Source organism: Alexandromys fortis, unplaced genomic scaffold (genome assembly GCF_014885135.2).
Source record: "Alexandromys fortis isolate MF-2015 unplaced genomic scaffold, M_Fortis_MF-2015_v1.1 scaffold_129, whole genome shotgun sequence".
NCBI lineage: Eukaryota > Metazoa > Chordata > Mammalia > Rodentia > Cricetidae > Alexandromys > Alexandromys fortis.
In genome coordinates this window covers 3,553,347-3,573,158 of record NW_026068022.1, presented here as the reverse complement: position 1 = coordinate 3,573,158, position 19,812 = coordinate 3,553,347, and the positions used below count along the sequence as shown (strand labels likewise).

Below are 19,812 nucleotides of genomic sequence, written 5' to 3'. Positions count from 1 at the left end.
GTTGGGTAAAGATTTCCCTCCTTGAGTTTCCTAGTTATTTCATGGGACCATAAGTGAGTTGCTACCCTCAAAGAGTTGGAGGCACCATAGCCACCTGTGTAAAAGGAGAAGATATGGTTGTATTGAGATAGGAAGGAGAGCCTCCATGTTCTTCATCTAGACCCATTTCACAGATAGGAAGACAGACTCTAGATGCAGAGGGAGTTGCACCAGGTCACACAGAGTCAGCCCCTCAGCTACTGTCTCCCCCTCGAGGCCTCTCCAGCTATGAGATGGGACCGTCCTTGTTCTTAAATCACATGCCCAAGGCTCTCATTTTTCTCCAAGGGAGATATGTACCCCAACTCATGGGTGGGCAGAGGTCAGATCAGACGTGGAGAGAGAAGCCAGGTCACACCTTCCCTCTGATATCACGCACGTTTCCAGGCAAGGCTCAGCTGAGCCCAGCCCTTAGCCTAGGCTGGCCTCCCTACTTAATTCTCGTAATTGGCTGACAGCTCATTACCAGCGCATTAGAAGCCCTGGGACTGTGGTGACAGTAACAGATTCAGTGCATCCAGACAGTCTGGGGGCGTCCCCAGAGGCCCGACCCAGGCAGGGGACAGCTGGGGATGGGCCCAGCTGGGTGCCACTGGCTGGACCCGCAGAGCTCAGATCCCATCTTGTGAACAAGCCTCCCCAGCCTCCCCACATTGCTATGCTAGCCTCAGGGTTCGCAGCTCTCTTCCTGGGAAGACCAAATAGAATAAGGAATCCTGGCTCCAAGGCCTTGAGAGGGGCAGAGAACCCAGACTTCCAAGTGCAGACACCAACAAAGCCCATGTGGTCCCTGTGCCCCTCTGTCTTTCCCTGGATGCCGGCCATTTGACCTGCCTCTTCTGGGTTCTTCCTGTCTGTCTGTCTGTCTGTCTGTCTGTCTGCCTCAGCTGGTCTTCACTAACGCATTGTCTGCTAGGCACCTGCCGTTTGTCCTAGCTTAGGTCTGTAGCAGCTGTAATGGTCAACTAGACAGAGTCTATCCAGAAGAAACTTGTGCCACAGTGGGGAAAGAGGCCATTAGCTTCCACCAGAGAGACTTGGGAGGAGCCAACATTCGGGCAGCAGAGGGGGCGCTGCCCAGCAGGCTTTGCCAAGGAGGCTGAACTTGGAAGGAGTAGGAGCTCACTGTCTGTCTGTTGTCCTGAGGACACCTTTGCCTCTGTCCCTCTCCCTGTAGGCCAGGCCTTCCACCTCGGGGTCTCAGCCTGTTGAAGGCAGAGGACAGAGCCCAAGAGTTGGTTAGGGTCTGGGAGGCAAGAAGGGATGGAGTGATTTTGTCCACAGAAAGTTAAAGGGTGTGGACTGGAAACCAGAATGGGGGATGGAGAGGAAGAGGAGAAGGGGGGGCACGAAGGGGGAAGGGGAAGAAGGAGGAGAAAAGGGTCAACTGGGCAGGCGTGTGTGTGTGTGTGTGTTCTGTGTCCTGCCTCCCCACTGGGCCCCGTCTCGGGCAGCGCAGGGACCAGGGGTAAGTTGCGCACTGCCCTGACTTTACATCTGCATCTGCCCTCTGTGCTCTGAATGCAGAGAGCGCCCACCCTGATGTGTGCAGAGGAACCAAAGGTCAGGACGCAGCAAGGGAGGCCTGGACCCAGATCTGGAGCTCCCAGCCCCAGCCATACATCTGCCACAGGGATCGATGGAAGTCATTATCATTGCCACATGTTAATGACACCAATTAATTCCCCATCTGTGGGCCCACTGCAGCCTTCAGCGCTGAAGGTTAAAGAGAGGGGACTTTCTCAGGGTGAGTTTCCCCAGGGTGACAGTTCTGGGCCTGCATGTGTGGTTGGCAAGAGCTGGGGCCTTGCATTAGGGCTGTATAGTATGTGCACCAACCATGTACTGTCCTGTTTGCCTATAGTATAATTGATGATCATGTCACCCGTGTACACACATGTATTCTAAGTATGCCTGCACTGCGCATATGTAGGCCTTGTATCCAAAGTTTAAGTTCTGTATACATGTATAAGCAAAATGCTGCATGTCCAGTCTGTGGGCCTCATCCATGTCCACAGCATGTGCATAGAAATCATGCCTCTCATACTTACTTGTTCACGGTGAAGGGCTTATGTTAGTGTGCAGAACATGTGTATAAAAGCTGTCTGTTCAAGTCCTGTGTCTGCAAATGCTGAAGATCAGGCTTCTGCCCTCTGGCAAGCGAATGATGCCTGGGTGTGCATCTTGTCCACGTACACTGTTGCACAGGTGTGTGCAAGCCAGCATCCATGTGTTCCTCTGTACTGTGGGACTCCTGTCAGCTCTCTGGTTCTTTACATTCTGAGGACCTGCCACGGAGCCTAGGGCTCTAAAGAGATCTCTATGTGTTGTGACATGGGCTGGATGCTGCCCAATCTTCAGATGGGTCCTGGAGAGTGAACGTGGCTTTACCAAGCAAGTGGAGTCAAGCAGAAGGAGAGAAGCCAAAGCCAGAGATACCATTCAAGAACCGCTAACAGCAGGTGCTTCTGTTTGCCAGGTGAGGCCCTAAGTGTATCTTCGCTGCTGTGAAACAGATCCAGTCGGCGTTCCCAATTTACAGATGAGGGAAATCTGTCACAGAGATGGAAGCTGTTTGCCCATCAACACACACTTTGAAAGGGCACTGACATCCACACATGCTCGCAGGCAGGCACTTGCAAACACACAATGGTGTGCATACCACATGTGTAGACAGTGAACACACTTTACTCAGACAAAGGACACACATACGTACACACTCCTGCACACCCCAGCTCTCAGGCAGTCTCCTCATCTGTCCAGAGCGCCCTGGGGCAGAAGGCTAGGGCAGAGGAGTCTCTAGGGGAGGCAGCTCCATCTTGCATTCCTTCCCTAGGACCAGGAGGCAAAGGGTACACCCACCTACCCACCCACCCAGTAAGTGGCCGTTCTTGGGGGCCCTCAGCTCAGCCTCCACTTCTCCACCTACTGTGGGGGAGGAATGTTGTCCCCCTTCCCTTGAGTAGTCTGTGGAAGGTAGTCTCTGGGAAATAGGAGGTCCCAGGTTCTCACTAGGCCTCACATGTGTGCAGCATCCTAGAGGGCTGGTATCCACCAGTAGTCACAGAAAGCAAGCCTATATTTAGCTACTGTCTGTTCTTGGACAGGGAGGCTCCCTGAGGCCCAGGATGTCCCTAGCCTAGGCCATCAAGGTCACACTGTACTCTGGTGCCCCCAGAAAGCTGAGGATGGGCAGCTTGCCAGGCCTGCCAGCGCCAGAACGCCTGGCCCGCTGCCTCCCCTGGGCTCTGGCTCTTCTTAATTAACAGGATGCCATTGTGAATACTAAAGAAGAAATTAGCACATGCCAGTCATTTCCGGGTGTTTATAGATTTCTCAATCCATCTTTAATTAACCCCTCTGGTCCTGAAGCCTGGCCCTGCCCTCCAGGAGCTGCAGGCTAGCTGACGCTGCTTCCCTGCTTGCAAGTGGTTTCCCATCCATCTGAGGAACATTGAGAGGGGCCCACCCATCTCAAACTGTGGAGCAGTCAGATGGTGATGAGAAAGTTGCACAGTCTTCGCCCTTCAAGGCCACACCCACGAGCTGATGGGGAAGAGCTATTCACCCGTGGGAGCAACATGCAGAGGATCTGAGCCCGTGTGGGTTATCATAGCGAAGTCATGGCCACCAATGTCAGGGCGGCGTCAGAACAGTGGGAAAGAAACCTGTGTGTATGCAAGAGAACAGTCACGGAGCCAGGCTTACACTGTCTACTGGCCAGGGGATAGAGAGAGCCCCTTGCCCCTGTGCCCCTGTGCCCCTGTGACTAGAGAGGAGGAGGATGGTGCTCTTTGCGCACCGTTTGGTAAAACTATAGGTTACTAATATATATTTATAAAGTGACAGAACACAAAATCATATTCGCTGAGAAGGAAAAAGAACACAAGAGATGGGTGTTTTGAGGTCACCCAGATATTAACAGTGTCTTGCAGTGAGTTTGTCTGCCTGTGCATACTTAGCAAGGTGTGGCCCAGCCATCTCACCAGGTGACTGGTCCTGTTGCCCCGGGACAGACTCAGTCACAAGCAGACCCTCTCATTGGAGCCATCCTGGTATTTGAGACCCAAGCTGAGGGCTAAAGAACTGAGAAAGCCCCAAAGAGTATGACTGATGGTGACCTTCCAGGGTTCAGGTTCCTGAAGAGGAGTCTGTGGCTGCTCTCTCTGACCTGAACACCCCACCCTTATCACTTACTCCCCAGCTCTTGGCTATGATAACTAGCCTGTCTTCCCTAGCTCCTCCCTCTGGGGGTCTCCTTGTCAACACCCAGTTATATAATTGGCAAAGGCTCTCATGACCTAACGTCCTTGTGAGCATCTCTGGCTATCCACTGGGGCCCTTGCTGGAGCCACCACCACTGTCAGACAGCCCATAGCTCTCCATACCTCTCTCCTGCTTCACCCCATGTGGCTTGCCCACCCCTCCCCTCCCTTGGTCCTTTCCTAAACTGCCCAACTCTCAAGGCTAAGTTCCCCTCCCTGTAGCCGGTCCATGCTTTTACCACGAGCCCCTTGAACCTGGGCCTTTTATGAGGTGGCTGGTTAGACGCAGAAGACTGCCTTCATCAGTGTCAGTATGGAATACCACACTCGTGGCCAAACCATGTGCGCCCATTTCCTCTCAGCTCTAGAAGTCCAAGGCCGAGGATACACGAGCTGTGTTTCTGCAGGGCCTCTTCCTGGTTAGCAGCCACCTTATGGTCTACATGGGGAGCCTACAAGCATCCAGGAGAGTCCTCTCTAGGGCCTCTCCTTTGTGTGTGTGTGTGTGTGTGTGTGTGTGCTACACAAAAGCCACAGTGTGAGTGTGGAGATCAGGGGTTTGCAAGAGTTGGCTCTTTCCTCCCAGTGTGTAGATCCCAAGGATTGAACTCGGGTCATCGGCTTGTGCCTTTACTAGCTGAGCCATGTCACTGGCCCTAGCGTCTCCTTTTATGACAGTTGCTGGGCCAGGCCCTCATACTTATGACCTCTCTTAAGCTTTATGATCTCTGTAATTTCCCTGCTTCCAGGCAGAGTCATATTGGGGGTTGAAGCTACAACAAGGATCTTTGTAGGAACACAAACATCTGACCCGTATCAGATCTTTATGCAGAGGTCTCCTAGGCAAGGCATTCCTGTCTGCTCCCTGCCTCACAGCAGAGGACACATTATCCCCCACCCCATTAATGCACCCCCATCTCCCTCAACAGCCTCCCAGCCTGTTGAGTCTAGGGACCCATATATGGTATTTTGCAAGAAGCATGGTTCCTTTTAAGAAGTTTTTTGTTGTTTATTATTTTTATTTTTAATTGTTCTGTTTTTTTAGTGTGCAGACACTGGGTGATATAAGGACATTTTCATATAAGATTACAATGTGCTTTAAGCATATCCCCCATGTCTGCCTCCACCCTCTCCTTCAACCCCCTCCTCCTGTTAGTCCCCTCTGTTCCCCTACACACTTTCCTTCTCTGTCATGCCATATGCCCATGCATGGCTTTGCATATCTATATAAAATCTAGGATCCACAAATGAGAGAAAACATGCAATATTTGTCTTTCTGAGTCTGGCTTAATTAGCTTAATATGATGGTCTCTGGTTGCAGCCATTTTCCTGCAAATGAATCAGCTTCATTCTTCCTTATGGCTGGAAGTTTCTATTGTGCATATATGCCACACTGTCTTTGCCCGTCCTCTGTTGACGGACCTCCGGGTTGGCTCCACAATTCAGCAGTTGTGAATAGAGCTACAGTAAGCAGGGATGTGCCAAGAGCCCTGTGATGCGATGGACTGGAGATCTTCACATAAATACCCAACTGTGGTACAGCAGGGTCATCGGTAGATCTAGCTTTAGGTTTCTGTGGACCTCTAGGAAGTTTTGACAAATAACATTCCCATTATATAAACCAGACTAGATGGCCTGTGCTCCCAGAGCTCATGGAAGACTACGGTGCCAAGCCTTCCTAAGACATCTGATAGCACTAGGCCATGGTGGGACTCCCCATACCCATTTGTGGGGTGCGAAGGGTTGCTATCCAATGGCTTTAATTGGCTGCTATTGCTATTCTGCCTTTGAATTAAAGACTACTATTAATTTAGCTCCATCATTATCCCTTTGGCTGCTTATCAGTTAACCCTGAAACATGCAGCGATGCTGATAAGCAATGACAGGGGTCCCAGGGTGTACTTCAGGAACCGTGAGCATTGAAGGCAGGTCTTCACTTTCCAAGGTGGCTCTGAGATGTTCGTTCCTCCCCACTCCCTCCCCGACTGCTTATACAGAAACTCATTATTCGTGATAGACTCTGAATTTGTGTTACTTAAGGAACTAACAATACATCATCAAGGTAAAAATAATAGAACTACTAGATGATTTTCAAGTTCACAGAAAATTGCTTTATAATGTGCTTAAGCTTCTATTCTTTAATGGGATCCAAGGAGCTCATACCCACTGCCAGCAGCAAATTGTGCACGGCTTACTTCTCTGCAAATTCTTTGTTCTGAGAAGTAGCAGCAGATGTGTGGGCCTGGGGCTTAGGGGTCAGAGTTAGGAGGGCTGGGGGAACACAAGCCCCAATACAACCCCTCTACCAGAGGCACTTAAAGATCTCAGGGCTCCCGGAGGAGCAAATATAGTTTTGCTTCCTTCTGCCCTGAACCAGACACCTATGGAATATTACAGAGAGGCCCCATGGAGCAGGCTTGTGGAACTCTGGGCTGGGGCTCAGTTGGGTAGGGCTCTTGGGAACAGAAATCTCAGAGGAGCCCCAGAAGCAGGATATCCCGAGAAGATGAGAGTCTTGGAAGTCCCTCACGGCAGCGACAGCTGCTGAACCAGCACGTGCTCACATGTGTATATCGTGGAGAGCAATTGTTAGACCCTCCAGCTGGAGCCAGAAGGCAGGAAGCTGGAGGTGCACAGAGGATGAGAGAGTGTCTGAGGGCCCAGGCTGCTGCATCATGCCATGTCAGATGGGGCCTGACTCTCATCACTTAAGACACATGGCAGCTTTAAACCTCAAGGTTAACGGCCTATCAGAGCCTGCACAGAAAGCTGAAGCCCTGGTAGTAAAAGAACAAGGGACAAGGACATCAGAAGCCACACTTTGTTGAGAGGGTCACACTGACTGAGCCTCTGCCTAAGCAAAGCCCAGCACCGCAGGTGAACAAGGCTGTGTGGTCATATGGGACTCTCTGGACTACTTGGGTGGCACCGAGGATCTCCCACTAGTGACAAGAGAGAGGGCTCAGAGTCACCAGATTCAGGCACAGATATCAAGTGCCTTGCAGTGTCTATGGTGAGGATGCGCATATGTGGGACACCCCACTTGTCCTGCTGAGGACCCAGGACAGGTGCCATTGGAGCTTGCAAGCCTTTCCTGTTTCCGACCATCCCTTCACAGTAGCGGGCCTGCTAATGAGTTCTCTGGCAAGCCGTCTATTAATCTGCCTGTGCCTTCTCTCTCCATACATTCCCTCGCATAATTAGCAAGACAGACACTTAAGGAAAACGAATCTGTCTTCCTGGGGAATCTCAGGGCTCTGGGACTCAGATCCGACCAGGTAGGGCAACACTCATAGGCACAGCACTGTGAAAAGGCCCGTTAGTGGTCACAGGGAGTCTGCCAAAGGGCACAGATGGGAAAGGAGTCACGCTTCAGGGATGAGTTCTCGGCGAGCCTGGCTGCCACAGATCCATGTTGACGGGAGTACGAGGGGCCGCTCAACAGAGACATGGTGCGCAGACACGTTAGAAAAGGTTGGAAAATGTCCGAGGAAGAGTTCAAGAGTGCAGGAGTGTCTGCGCAGGAGAGAGCTGCCATGACTGTCGTGTCGGAGGACAAGTGGCAGCAGAGGAACGACTTGCTCACCTGTGTGACCCCAGGGTGACATTCATCTGCCTCTGGAGGAAGGCAGCTCCCATCCCAGGAAGCAAGTCCCACAGGCGGGAATTCACAGGACAGGAGCAAATAAATGTTCAGACAGGCCCCAGTTTACAAATTTGAATTTAGGAAAAAAAGATACGGTCTACTATTTTCTGATTTACTTTTATGCGTATTTTATGTTCATATATGTTTCATGTTTATATATGTGCACATGTGTGCACCTTCATGTCTAAGGGTTGACGTCAGCTGTCTTTCTTCTGCTGTTCTCAATCCGATTGTTTGAAACAGCGTCCTTCACTGGGCTCAGAGGTCATTGCAAGCTCTGGGGATCCCCTCGTCTTGCCTGCCCAGAACTGGGTTTACAGATGCATGGCATCATGCACCGTTCTCAAATGGATAACGGGATCTGAACTCGGGTCCTCGTGCTTGCCTGCCAACTCAGTTTGACTTAGCAAATATCTGTCATTTATGTTGCTTCCACAGAGCCTGGTCACCTTGCATTAGGAGTATGTAAAAAAAAAATGGCCACTCTGTCACTACCCAGCCAGCAACTAGTATGTCCTGTAGGTAAGGCACTCCTGACAAGATTTAACATGAAATGGGGGCTCAGTAATGTCCTTGGTCAGGAGCCAGTGCGTAGAAAGCTGACATGAAATCGAGGTGGCCAGAGAGCTGAAGGCCTCAAATGAAGTTCTGTACTGTTGGGAGGAAAGAATTGAGGCTAGCATCCACTGGAAGAAAACACTCACTTCAGTGATTGGGGAGCTTTGCCTCTAGGAGGCTTTTTCACTCAAGGTTCTAAACTAGCAAGGAAGATGGTTGGTAAGAAGGGCCTTTCTTCACCTGGGGTCAAAGACTGGACCGCAGCAGAGGGACGGGCAGCACCAGGAGGCACTGCCATGCGCGGCTGCAGCTGCCCCTCCAGCAGACACCTCTATCTTGTACCATAAATGGCCATGAGGTGCAGACATCATGAGTGCCCCTGGCCAAGGGGACAGCAGAGAGCCAGGGAGCAGAGGTGTTTATGAACCATCCCTGTAGGTAACGCTTCATAAGTGTGTGGTCTTAAAGAAATTTCTTACTCTCCCCGTGTGTTGGTTGTTTCTTTGTGGAGATGGCTTCGCAGGTCAGTGAAAGTTAAGAGCTAACGCACGTGGAGTGCCATGCTGGCTCTGGAGAGGGCCTTTCAGACAGGACAGGTCGCTAACATCAAAAGAGCAGTATGATGGCTATTAACCAATGCAAGATCCATATGAGGACACGCATGAGTGTGTACAAAAAGACACAGCCGCCACGGATGTGCTCTGCGCCTAGCTCCTCCTCCTAAGCTCCATCTCCTACCTCTCATCACTCCTCAACGACAGAGTTCGAATCCACAGGAGAACTAATCCACTCATTAGGTCATTGTGAGCGAACTGTCTCTGGAGATGGCCCCAGACATACCCAGAAACGTGTTTACTAATCCCCTAAGTAATTCTTTTTTTTTTTTTAAAGATTTAAAAATATTATGTGCCTGTGTCTGTGAATGCAGGTGCCCGCTGAAGCTGCAGTCACAGCAATTGTGAGCCACTGGACATGGTGTCGGGAATCAAACCCAGGGCCTGAGCAAGACCAGTATGTACCCTTTAGTATCTGAGCCATCTCTCCAGTCATCACGAGCTACTCATTTAGTCTTTATAATATGTGGCCCTCATAACAATTCCAGGAAGTAGATACCGCCATGGCTTCCATTGTGCAGGTGACAGGTGGCAAGTGTGAGGGTTAATATGGGTTGTCAACTTGAGAATCTAGAATCACTAGGGTAACAGCTCTGGGCACACCTGTGAGGATAGTCTAGATTAGGCTAACTGAGGTGTGTGAAGACCCACCTTAACTGTGGGCTCTTAACCACCTAGCCACCTCCTCAAGTTAGCATTGTTAACTACCCCAAGTGGAGATGTCTGCCCTGACGGTTGGGTTGCCCCTGAGGTCACCCTCCAGGCCAGGACAGAACCTACTGTGTTTGCAGGGGCTTGGTGTGTGGGGGGGAACCTCTGAAGACTTCACCCTTTCCCCAGGGTCTGGCTTCTATGTTTGGTACAGCTCTGGGCAGTACAGTGCCGGGAAAGGAGGCTAGGCGCCCTCCTAGTACCCCACTTTCTGCTTTGTGCTGCTGTTTAAAGTGAGGCTGACCATCGGGCAGAGGTGGGGGGACCCACCTTGCCTATGCCACTGGAGGACTTAGGGAAATGCAGAGAACTGGCGTGGCGAGTCACACACAAACGCAAGACAGCCACTCAATGTGGCTTTCGTTTGAAGAACAAAGCCAAAGAAAATTGGCTCACCAACGAGAATTAAGTGGTAACAATACGCAGCACGGAAATCAAAATCAGTTCAAAACTGGCTCGCTCAGAAAATATGATTCTGAAGAGGAAATCTGAATTATGGGAGGCCTTTGAATGTGGTGTTTTAGTTGAAAAGGCTTTTGTAAGGGGATTTTAGTGCTCAGAGAAAGAGAGCTGGTGAAGCCCAGCCCAGGCGTCCATCTCACTGCAGGTCTCCTGGAGTCTCTCTGAAGGCAGTGCACATCCACGAGGGCTGTGTGTGTGTGTGTGTGTGCACGCACACGTGTATGTGTGTGTGCACATTTGTATGAGTACATATGTATATCTGCACATAGATATGGAATCTAGCATCTAGGCCATTTTAGACCTCAGATTCACTGGCCTGACTAACTCTGACGACAGCACCCCTGTGTCCCTCCTCCAACCCCTGTGGCCACCCAGGTACATCATGTCTTCAGGAAGAACTCATCTGGGCTTTGTGCTTCCCACTTTTCCGTAATTTGGTAGGAGCCTGGCAACCAGGGATAAACTTGCCCTAGGTCAAGACTACTGAGGGTGAACAATAGCAGAGTGTGGCTTATGTTGGGTCCCAGAAGGTGGACGTGCACTTGAATGGGAAGAATGCTGGGGGAGCAGTTGCTTTATGAAGAACTGGGGAAGCTGCTTCCTCAGTTCACGGCACTGGCCTTGCCCTGAGAGCACCCACCAGAAGCTTGTCTGTAAGCGGGTGCCAGGAGGGGCCTGGACCATCAAAAGAGACGCAGACAAAGCCCCACAGGAGGGACATAGGCAGGGGAGGAGAGGTACCAATGTCTGGATTGCCAAACACCCTCCCTCTGACCTGTTGACTCCTACAATTCAGGGGGCAGGGGAGCCCAACACTGCTGTCCCTAAAAGTCAGCGGAGATGGCAAAGCAGGGAGGACATTTTGGAAGGACAGGCAGAGGACAACTGTTCAGTGACCTTCCTTCTTCTCTGACAAAACGCCTGATAAGAAAGAGAAAGGAGGCTCCTTCTGGCTTCTGGCGAACAGCTCAAGAAAAGACAAACCACCTGAGTAAGGGACAGCACGTGGCAGGGAAGGGAGACTGACTTGACAGCCTGCCTCTGCGGTCGAACAGGAGGAGACCTGCCCCGAGTAACCCACTTCCTGCAGCAAGGCTTCACAACCTAAAGATGCTACAACAAACAGCACTGGCAGCCAAGGACCGGAAGGTTCAAACACTTGTCACTTGTGGGATATTTCCTATTCAAACCGCACCACCAGCCCAGGGTCATTTCCCAGAGGCCACAGCTCCTTGGCCTCCAGCCAAGTGCAGCCTTTATAAGACAACTGCTCTGGCCAATTTCAAAGCCAGGCTTCCTGCTGGGAATACCTGTTTGAACAAAGCCTTTATTGTCTGTTCCAGCAGCAGGGCCGGAATTTAAAAAGCTTCATTTTCAAGACTGACTGGCTTTGGTCTGTCCAACCTGGAACTTACATTTTAGAGTCAAATAGAATTATTTAAACAAAGTATTTCTATGATAAGCACATAGTGCTTTTTTTTTAATACGCTGCCCCCTCCCAACATTTCCAATAAGAAACCAAGGCCCATTTTGTGACTAGCTCTTAAAACCCAGTTTCTCTCAGCTTCTATTTGCCTGCTCTTTGTCTCTTTGGCCTGTCTGATTTTACTTGTGAACAGGCTACGGAGGGGGCTCATCTGATGTCACCTGGCCCAGAGGACACACTGTCCTTGAGCAGTGTTCCAACCTCTGACATCTGCTTCCTGGCTTGACACAGTCACGCGCTGGCGTCTGGTTTCATAGACGACCCGCTCTCCCATGTCCCTCTTCCCTAAGCCCCTTCTCTGACAGCAGCTTCCTCTCTGGGCTGCACGGGCCCCCAGCTCCAGGCCTGCACTCCTCTCTGCTCACCTCCGCCCCGAGATGCCATTCAAGGGGGAGCGATGGTGGGTATCTGCTCTCTGGGAAATCACACACATTCTGTACTGTCCCTAGGCCAAGGGTGCCCCTCCAGGTGACAGCCAAATTTAGTTCTCCGTGCCACAGTGCCCAGGAGGTGTCCAAGAGGTTGATGTTGATCCTGAGAGGTGGCCTACTGGTTACGGGAACCCTGTAGGACAGGAAGGAACTGCTTGTCCACAGTCGCGGAGGCAAAGGCAGACAGAAAGGCCATGGAGCCCAGACGTGCAACAGGCCCGTCACTGGAAACCAAGAACGCAGATGGTCTACATGGCTTCCATGCACATGCATAAATAAATACAACGCGGACACTCTCTCAAAGGAATGCGCTACACTCCATCTCCATGTTCCGCGTGAGTCAGACGGAGGTGTTTGATAGGCTAGCTTCTGCTGTTAGGGGGCTGACAGAGTGTATGTCACGACAGGAAGGAGACCACCAGCCTTGCCCGCTGTGTGATGGGAAAAGATACGAACGCACTGGGCAGAATCAAATTTGCTCTTTCCCACAGGGAGACCAACTGACAGCTGGCCCTCCAGATACCCCCAGGTTCCTGGCTCATCCCATCAGGGGGACGTGTACAGCATTGCTCTCTACCTCTAGAGAATTCCCCAGGAAGAGCCATCCCCTGAGCTGTGAAGCCAGGGTCCTCCAGGGTGGACAAGGCCTGTTGCTCAAAGGCTACCTCACCAAACCCGATACTGCAAGCTCAGGAGATGGTGTATGGGCTCCTGTAGGACTGCAAATACAACGGCGAAAGCAAAGCCCTTGAAGAAGCTGAGTCAAGGTTGACATTGGGTGTCCGTTTCAATTGTTCTCCACTTCATTTTGTTTGTTGGTTTTGTTTTTATTTTATTTTTCTGTCTTTGTTTGTTTGTTTGAGATGGGGTCTCTCCGTAAAACCCTGGCTATCCTAGAACTCACTATGTAGACCAGACTGGCCCAAATTCACAGAGATTCGCCTGCCTCTGCCTCCCAAATGCACCACCATGCCAGGGTTACAGTTTAGCTTTTGAAATTAGTTAGTGTGTGTGTGTGTGTGTGTGTGTGTGTGTGCATGTGTGTGCATATGTGGGGGCATACAATGACACATTAGTGAGGGAATCAGAGGACAGACTTCTGCCATGTGGAATGTTGAAATCAGGTTATCAATTTGGGCGGCAGCACCTTTATCAACTGAGCCATCCTGCTAGCCCTCTACCAGACAAGGTCCCACAGTGGCCTCTTCTCACCACGCTGGCTAGGCTGGCTGGCCAGCGAGCCCGGAGCCCTCCCGCTCTCATCTCTTCAGCACTGGCATGACAGGTTAGTGTACCTGTGCTTGTTTTGTTTTGTTTTGAAGGTGGGTACAGCGAATCTGAGCTCAGGTCTCCATGCTTGTGTGACAAGCACCTTGCCGAATGGGGTCATTTCCCAAGCCATCAACTTCAATTTTAAATAAAACCCAATTTCCATGGGGCGTGTTTGAGTGGTGGTTTCCTCACAGGAGCTGTGCAAGCCCTAAGAAAATACAGGCAGAGTGCTGCCGTGTGCTGGTTTGAAGGAGAACAGCCCCACAGTCCCCGCTGGTAGAAATGATTGACAAGGGTTAGGAGGCATGACCTTGGAGGACTTGGTCACTGGGGGCAGGCTCTGATGTTTCAGAAGTCTCGTGCCTTTCCCAGTGTCTCTTTCTCTGCCTTCTGCTTGCAGATCAAGATGCAGCTCTCCACTGTTCCCCCGCCCTGCCTTAGCTCGGTTATCATGGGCTCTAACCCTCTGAAACTACAGGCTTCAAACCCACTTCCTGCCATACGTTGTCTTGACAATGGTATCTTTCCACAGCAACTGAAAGGAACTAAGATGGAGGGTGACGTGGCAATGTGATCTCTGGCCTGACTGACCATGGTGGGACTTTGTGAACTCGTAACAGGAGGTGCACATCCCTCTTTTAGCTTCTGAGTCAGTTTATGGGTGTGGTTCTTTTGGGGACAAACCGACAATCTTGTAGAAAACGGGATGAAGTTGGGTTATTACTTTATAAAGATAAAACAAATTCAAGTTGCTTTTTAACTATTTTTTTTGGGGGGGGGGAGCTGAGAGAAGCACCCGCTTACCCGCTTACCCTGCAGTGGCAGAGTTGTTAACCCCAGAGGTGAACATGTTTCCTGTCCAGTCTCAGGAGACAACAGGCCAGCATTAGCTGTCGGGGAAGCATTCAGAGGACTTGCTAAAGTCACCTCTCCTTAACTTAAAATGACATGCATGAAGACATCGGGGCTTGTTGATTTAATCAGTACGATGGGAGAATAGCAGCAAGCCAATGCAAGCAGTCACAAAATATCCTACTTTTCTGTTTAAAGTAACTTGTCTTAAGCCATCTATAGCAACTAGAACCACAAGGACACTCGAGGGACTGTGGCTTCTGCCACAGCGCCTGTGGCCATGACCATTTTATTAATTAGTAATCATCTAACGACGTCTCCTAGTGCTGAGTGCTCATAATCATTAGAACCTCCATCACTGTTATCTGGCCTCTTGTTTTCCCTTATAAATAATTGTGCCTAAATATAAGAATTTGAGTAGAACTGAGCAAGTATGGCCCCAGGCTTGCACTGAGAGCACTTGTTCCTTAACCCTGGAACCCTGGAGTTGGCGAGAGCTGCAGCCTGCCCCACGCACACCCACGCTGTCCGTCAGTGCCCCGTGTGGCTATGATGCTTTAGTAACTAGCTTCAATTTTAAACTGGTGTAACCCATGCAGGGCTAAGCGGAGCCAAAGGCTAAAAGCCCAGTGCCCTGCTGTCCACTGTCCCCTCCTGTCCCCTCCCTTCAGTACTGGAGGAGTGGTCTGGTCTTGTGTTGAGCAGCATTGGGCAGAACCCTAGAGCTTCTTCTTGCCTCGCAAAAAGGAAGAGGTTTTCATGGTGCCCTTAGCCGCCACTGCCTGGTTCGCAGTCCCCAAGCTCTTCTCGGGTTCTGCTTTGAGTTCGGCAGAAAGTAGTTTGCTGGATGTTGAGTTTGAGTAGCTCGTGTCAGCGTCATCTACATCTAGCTTCTTGGCAGCAGTGGTGGGCTATGAATGAAAGAAAAGGCCGAGATTAATATTCAGATGTAAAAATGTGTGTACAGTAACGGAAGGGAGCGAGAGACAACAGCGTCCCGTGAGACTGTGAGGCTGCGGCATGCTCCAGAGCGTGGGCAACACTCATCAGTCTGTAAAGTTAGCACTACGTGCCCCAAAGGCTCTTTTACCTCCTTCAAGAAAACCAAGGCATTTAGAGATTGTAATGAAACCAAAGGGTTGCTTATAGCTCTGACATAGGAAATTCACTAAAGGAGAATGTCCACCTGGCCACAAAGGCTCTGTCCTGTTCCCTTTCTTCAGACTTGCACACGTGTACAGCATGTTATTCTTCGGAACAGGGGTACAAAGTTGCTGCACTCAGCCTGCCCTCACACCGTCAACCCCTTTCCTGCATTTTTTTCCAGGGATAGGCTTCTTTTACCAGTCAAGCAGGCCGCTTTGTAGGTTTCTGTGAGTCTCAACTCCTCACTGGTCAAAGGGGTAAAACAACATTTGAATGCTCACTTCAAGGGGTGTTGGTAGGAATGAATTGAGGGGGTGGCCGAGAGGACCGCGTGGGGCTACAGCAGGAAAGCACGGGTCAGAGGTGACCTGTGGTCTCAGTCGTCCCACTCCGCGGGACAGGACGCAGCAGCCTAGATCCTGCAGTCCCGGGGACGCGGGGCTCACTCTGACCTTAGGCTCATTTAAAGAGAGATCATTTTAATTAAGTGAAGGCGAGCCGAGAGTTGTAAAGAGCAGGGCCTGTCCCTGGAGACCTGCAAAACAGGCCAGGGCAAGCTTCCACTGCGCAGAATGACAAGGGAAAGGGCACTCGTGCAACCGTGGGATAGCAGAGCACTGCTTTCAAAGAGGGGAAGATCACACACGCACTAGACAATTGCTCGGGGGTCCCTTGATCTTCCTGCCTTTAGGTTATGAAAATGTCTACTTATACATTTGTCTGATGAACACAAGTTCCTAGGGCTGCAGCAAAACTTCCAGACAGCTACACTCTGGTACCTGCATTTCAAGAAAGAGGGGTGTGGGAGGTGTCGATTGCAGGCACCCCTGCAGAAGGCCTCCTCAGAATGTCTCTCATGTCTGACTCTACAGGAGCGGCTCTTGAGCAGAGAACACTCTAAGAGTGTCCCGTACCTTGGAAAAATCGTGTGAAGTTTGAATTGGAAAAGGTCATTTCCTCTACTCTTCTCCAAATATGCAAGCTGCCACCACTGAATTCTTTACAAACCAGAAAATTAAAAAATCTTTCCAATTTGCTACAGGAGTTCCTGCACCTTGTTGAAAACTCACACCATTAGCAGGGCACAAACACCGCTCTGACACTGGCCAGGACCACGTGCTTTCCTGAGAGCGGAATCCTTCTGGATCTTCAATTCATAAAATTTAACTAAATTTACACACAAATACTAGCCAAAGGTGAAGCCAAATGCAGCCCTCGTCCCATTGGACATTCCTACATGGATACTGAGTAGTTAAGGAAATGCTTTCCAATGTGTCCACTACAACACGGACATTCGTGTCTGGTTGAATGCTTCCATTCTTCAGTATCCCACTTTTGTGATTTTTTTTTAAATTGCCCTTATTTATTTGTTGATTGTTTGATGAAGTAATTGATTGTGTGTGTTGTGTGAACATGTGCCATGGTGCATGTGTGGAGGTCAGAGGACAACTTGTAGAAATCAGTTCTCTCCCTCCACCATGTGAGTTCCACAGATCAAACTTGGGTCATCATATTTGGCCAGAATAGCCTTTACCTGCTGTGGTTGTTTGAAAGAAAATGCCCCCCCCCAAAGAGAGTGTGTGGCCTTGGGGAGTAGGTGTGGTCTTGTGAAGGAAGTGTTTCACTTTGGGGGCGGGCGTTGAGGTCTCTTTTGCTCAAGCTTCGCTCGGTAGACGCTGAGTCCACTTCCTACTGCCATCAAGATACAGGACTCTCAGCTCCTTCTCCAGCACCTCATCTGCCTGCGTGCTGCCGTGTCCCGCCACAATGAAGCTCTAAGCCGCCATGTCAATGAAACGTTTTCCTTTAGAAGAGTTGCCATGGTCATGGTGTCTCTTTCCAGCAATAGAAACCCTAGTTAGACAGCTGCTGGCCACCTAACTGCCCTGCCCCCCTGCAACTTGCAATGGATCTGACTCAGAGGCCACAGGCACCAGGAGGAAACACTATTGCACATTCTCAGATTCAACTCCATATGCTCTAGAACTTTCTTTTTGAAGATAGTATCTCAACGTAGTTTGGGGAATTTTATGAAAAAAAAAAGTGGTAGGAGAAATGAAACAGCTGAGATGTCTAGTTGCTTTTGATGTAGAAGCAGGATATGTCTGTTTCCTTACGTAGCAAGATGAGGAAAATTGCATCCCTTAACCACACGAGTTGATTTACAACTTTAGTGGTCTTTAAAAAGTATATACTCATGGTTTAATAAACATCACTTCCTTGCCTCCCAGTTAACTCAAACCCAGCCTCATGAAACACAACCAATGCTGTCCATTTACAGTGTACATCTTCTCCGAATTGTACAACTGAATTCCAGTTTCGGTGTTGTCACTTCTATGGGGAGTGGGTCAAAACTCCCCATGCCTCAGCCTATTTCAGCCCCAGCTCTCTTTCACCCTTTCACACAAATGGTAGCACAGTGCACACATTCCTTCTCACCGAGATGCCGGGCTCATGGTTAGCTTGCAAATCACTCTGTCTGAATCCATCTGGCTTACTTGTTCGTTGAGCAGAGACTCTCTTGCGTGGCTAGGCCAGTCCCTTCTCAGCAGATAGTCCGCTCTTCTCACTCTTTCACTTGCACTAATGGTCCTGAAAAGTGCGATTCTGAGGCAGTTGTACAAACTGATACTCTCCCCTTCAGCAGAGAGTGTATTTTCTTCGTTAGTTTCGTACTCATACATATTAAAGTTGGTGTAGGCAAAAATAAAGGTTTGTTTTTATCTATGTGTATGTGCGTAAGTGTATGTTGCATGTGTGGACGCATTCATGGAGCTGGAAGAGGGCATTGGACCCTCCGCAGCTGGATTTACAGTATTCTGTGAGCCACATGCATGCCGGGAACCTAACTCAAGTCCCACGGAAGAGCAGCAAGGTCTCTTAACTGATGAGCTATCTCTCCCATCCTGACAGCCATGTTTTAAATAAATCTCGGAATTTCTTTGAAATCATGGTATCTGTTCCTTCACTCACTGTTAGCATCAACGCAAACACACTTAGAGACACTGTTGTGCCTATGGAGGAGGTGCCCTGAGTTCCCACCACCTCCTTTTGCGCATTGCAGTTGCATCAGGGTTAGCAGGCAACTATTGGGGAAGCAGAGTCCTAGGGTTTTTTAGAGTCTGAGTGCCTCCTGTGCTTCCCTGCTGAAACTATCACAGGGCCAAACCCATCATGCTGTGCCCTTTGGGGCACATTCTCTTCACGGGGAACCAAGCCTCTCCTCTCCTTGGAATGTAAATGGCAGAGGCAAATTCCAGCTCCCAGGATTTTTCTAGATTTGTACCAATCTTGATTTTTCAGGGATTTTTTTTTTGTTAGGTTATAGACCATCTAAGTCTGGGGCTTCACCTTTTCTCCTCTTGTGGCCGCTGGGATTCCCCCAGGGGTCTCTGTTGTCACTGATGCAATTTGACAGTTTTGTAAGTAATAGGACAGAGAAATGAAAAGTGAGATTGCGGGGCTATGAGATCTTACAGGTCATGAAATGCAAACAGAAGGACAGGCACTCCTGTGAGCTTTCCCAGAGCAGGAGAGAAAGGGGAGAGGAAGCCTTAGCAATCCCAGGGGAAAGCCCCTAGCTGACCATCACGAGACTGAGGCCATCTTGTCAGCCCAGGGAAGGACCGGAAAATCACTGCTGACTGTGGACTGCAGAGAGTGCACATTAAAGCAATGTCCGAGAGCCTGTGGCCATTGGAAAGCATCTGCAGAATTCGGAGGAAACCCCATATCCTTACACAAACTACAGTGAAGTCATACCAGCCTGCAGAGAAGGAAGGGACCAGAATCATTTTACCAACTGCTACTAATATGACTACAGGTAGGAATTTCTTTAGAAATTCTTCAGTCTAAAAGATACAGAAAGACGATATAAGAATAAAAGGGGAAATGCCTTAGGCCAGGGAGATTGCTGTGCCAATTTGAGGACCTGTGTACAGATCTCCATGAGCCATGTAACAGTTGGAAAGCTGCCCATAATCACGGCACTTGGGAGGCAGAGTCTGGGGATCCCTGGAGCAAGCTGGTCAGCTAAATTAGCCAGGATTGGCAAGCTTCGAGCTCAGCAAGAGAATTGAGCATGGCCAGGAAAGGTATTTGATATTAACTTCAGACCCCCAATGCACTGTGTTCACACATATGGGGACACACACACACACACACCCCACATATGCATGCAAGAATAATAACAAAAGAAAAACAAAGCTAAAGCAAGGCACACAGAAGGGGCAGACCCAGCACTGTGGTGCTACATGCCAGTTCTGTGTGCCATGGTCAGGGTGGTCATGCCAGAGTCACTCCAGCAGCAACTGGTTGTCTGTGACAGATT

At 50.0% G+C, this 19,812-nt stretch overlaps 1 protein-coding gene across 6 annotated transcripts in view; it reads right to left on the bottom strand.

Annotated features, from left to right (window-relative positions):
* Positions 1-14,445: 14,445 nt before the first annotated feature.
* Stk33 (serine/threonine kinase 33) overlaps positions 14,446-19,812 on the bottom strand; it is a 186,022-nt gene continuing 180,655 nt past the window's right edge. For all 6 annotated transcript variants that reach the window (XM_050163319.1, XM_050163318.1, XM_050163320.1 and 3 more), the window contains one exon: positions 14,446-15,247. In XM_050163319.1, the coding sequence (XP_050019276.1) occupies positions 15,056-15,247 (192 nt within the window). In that variant the 3' untranslated portion in view covers positions 14,446-15,055. The remainder of the gene's footprint in view (positions 15,248-19,812) is intronic.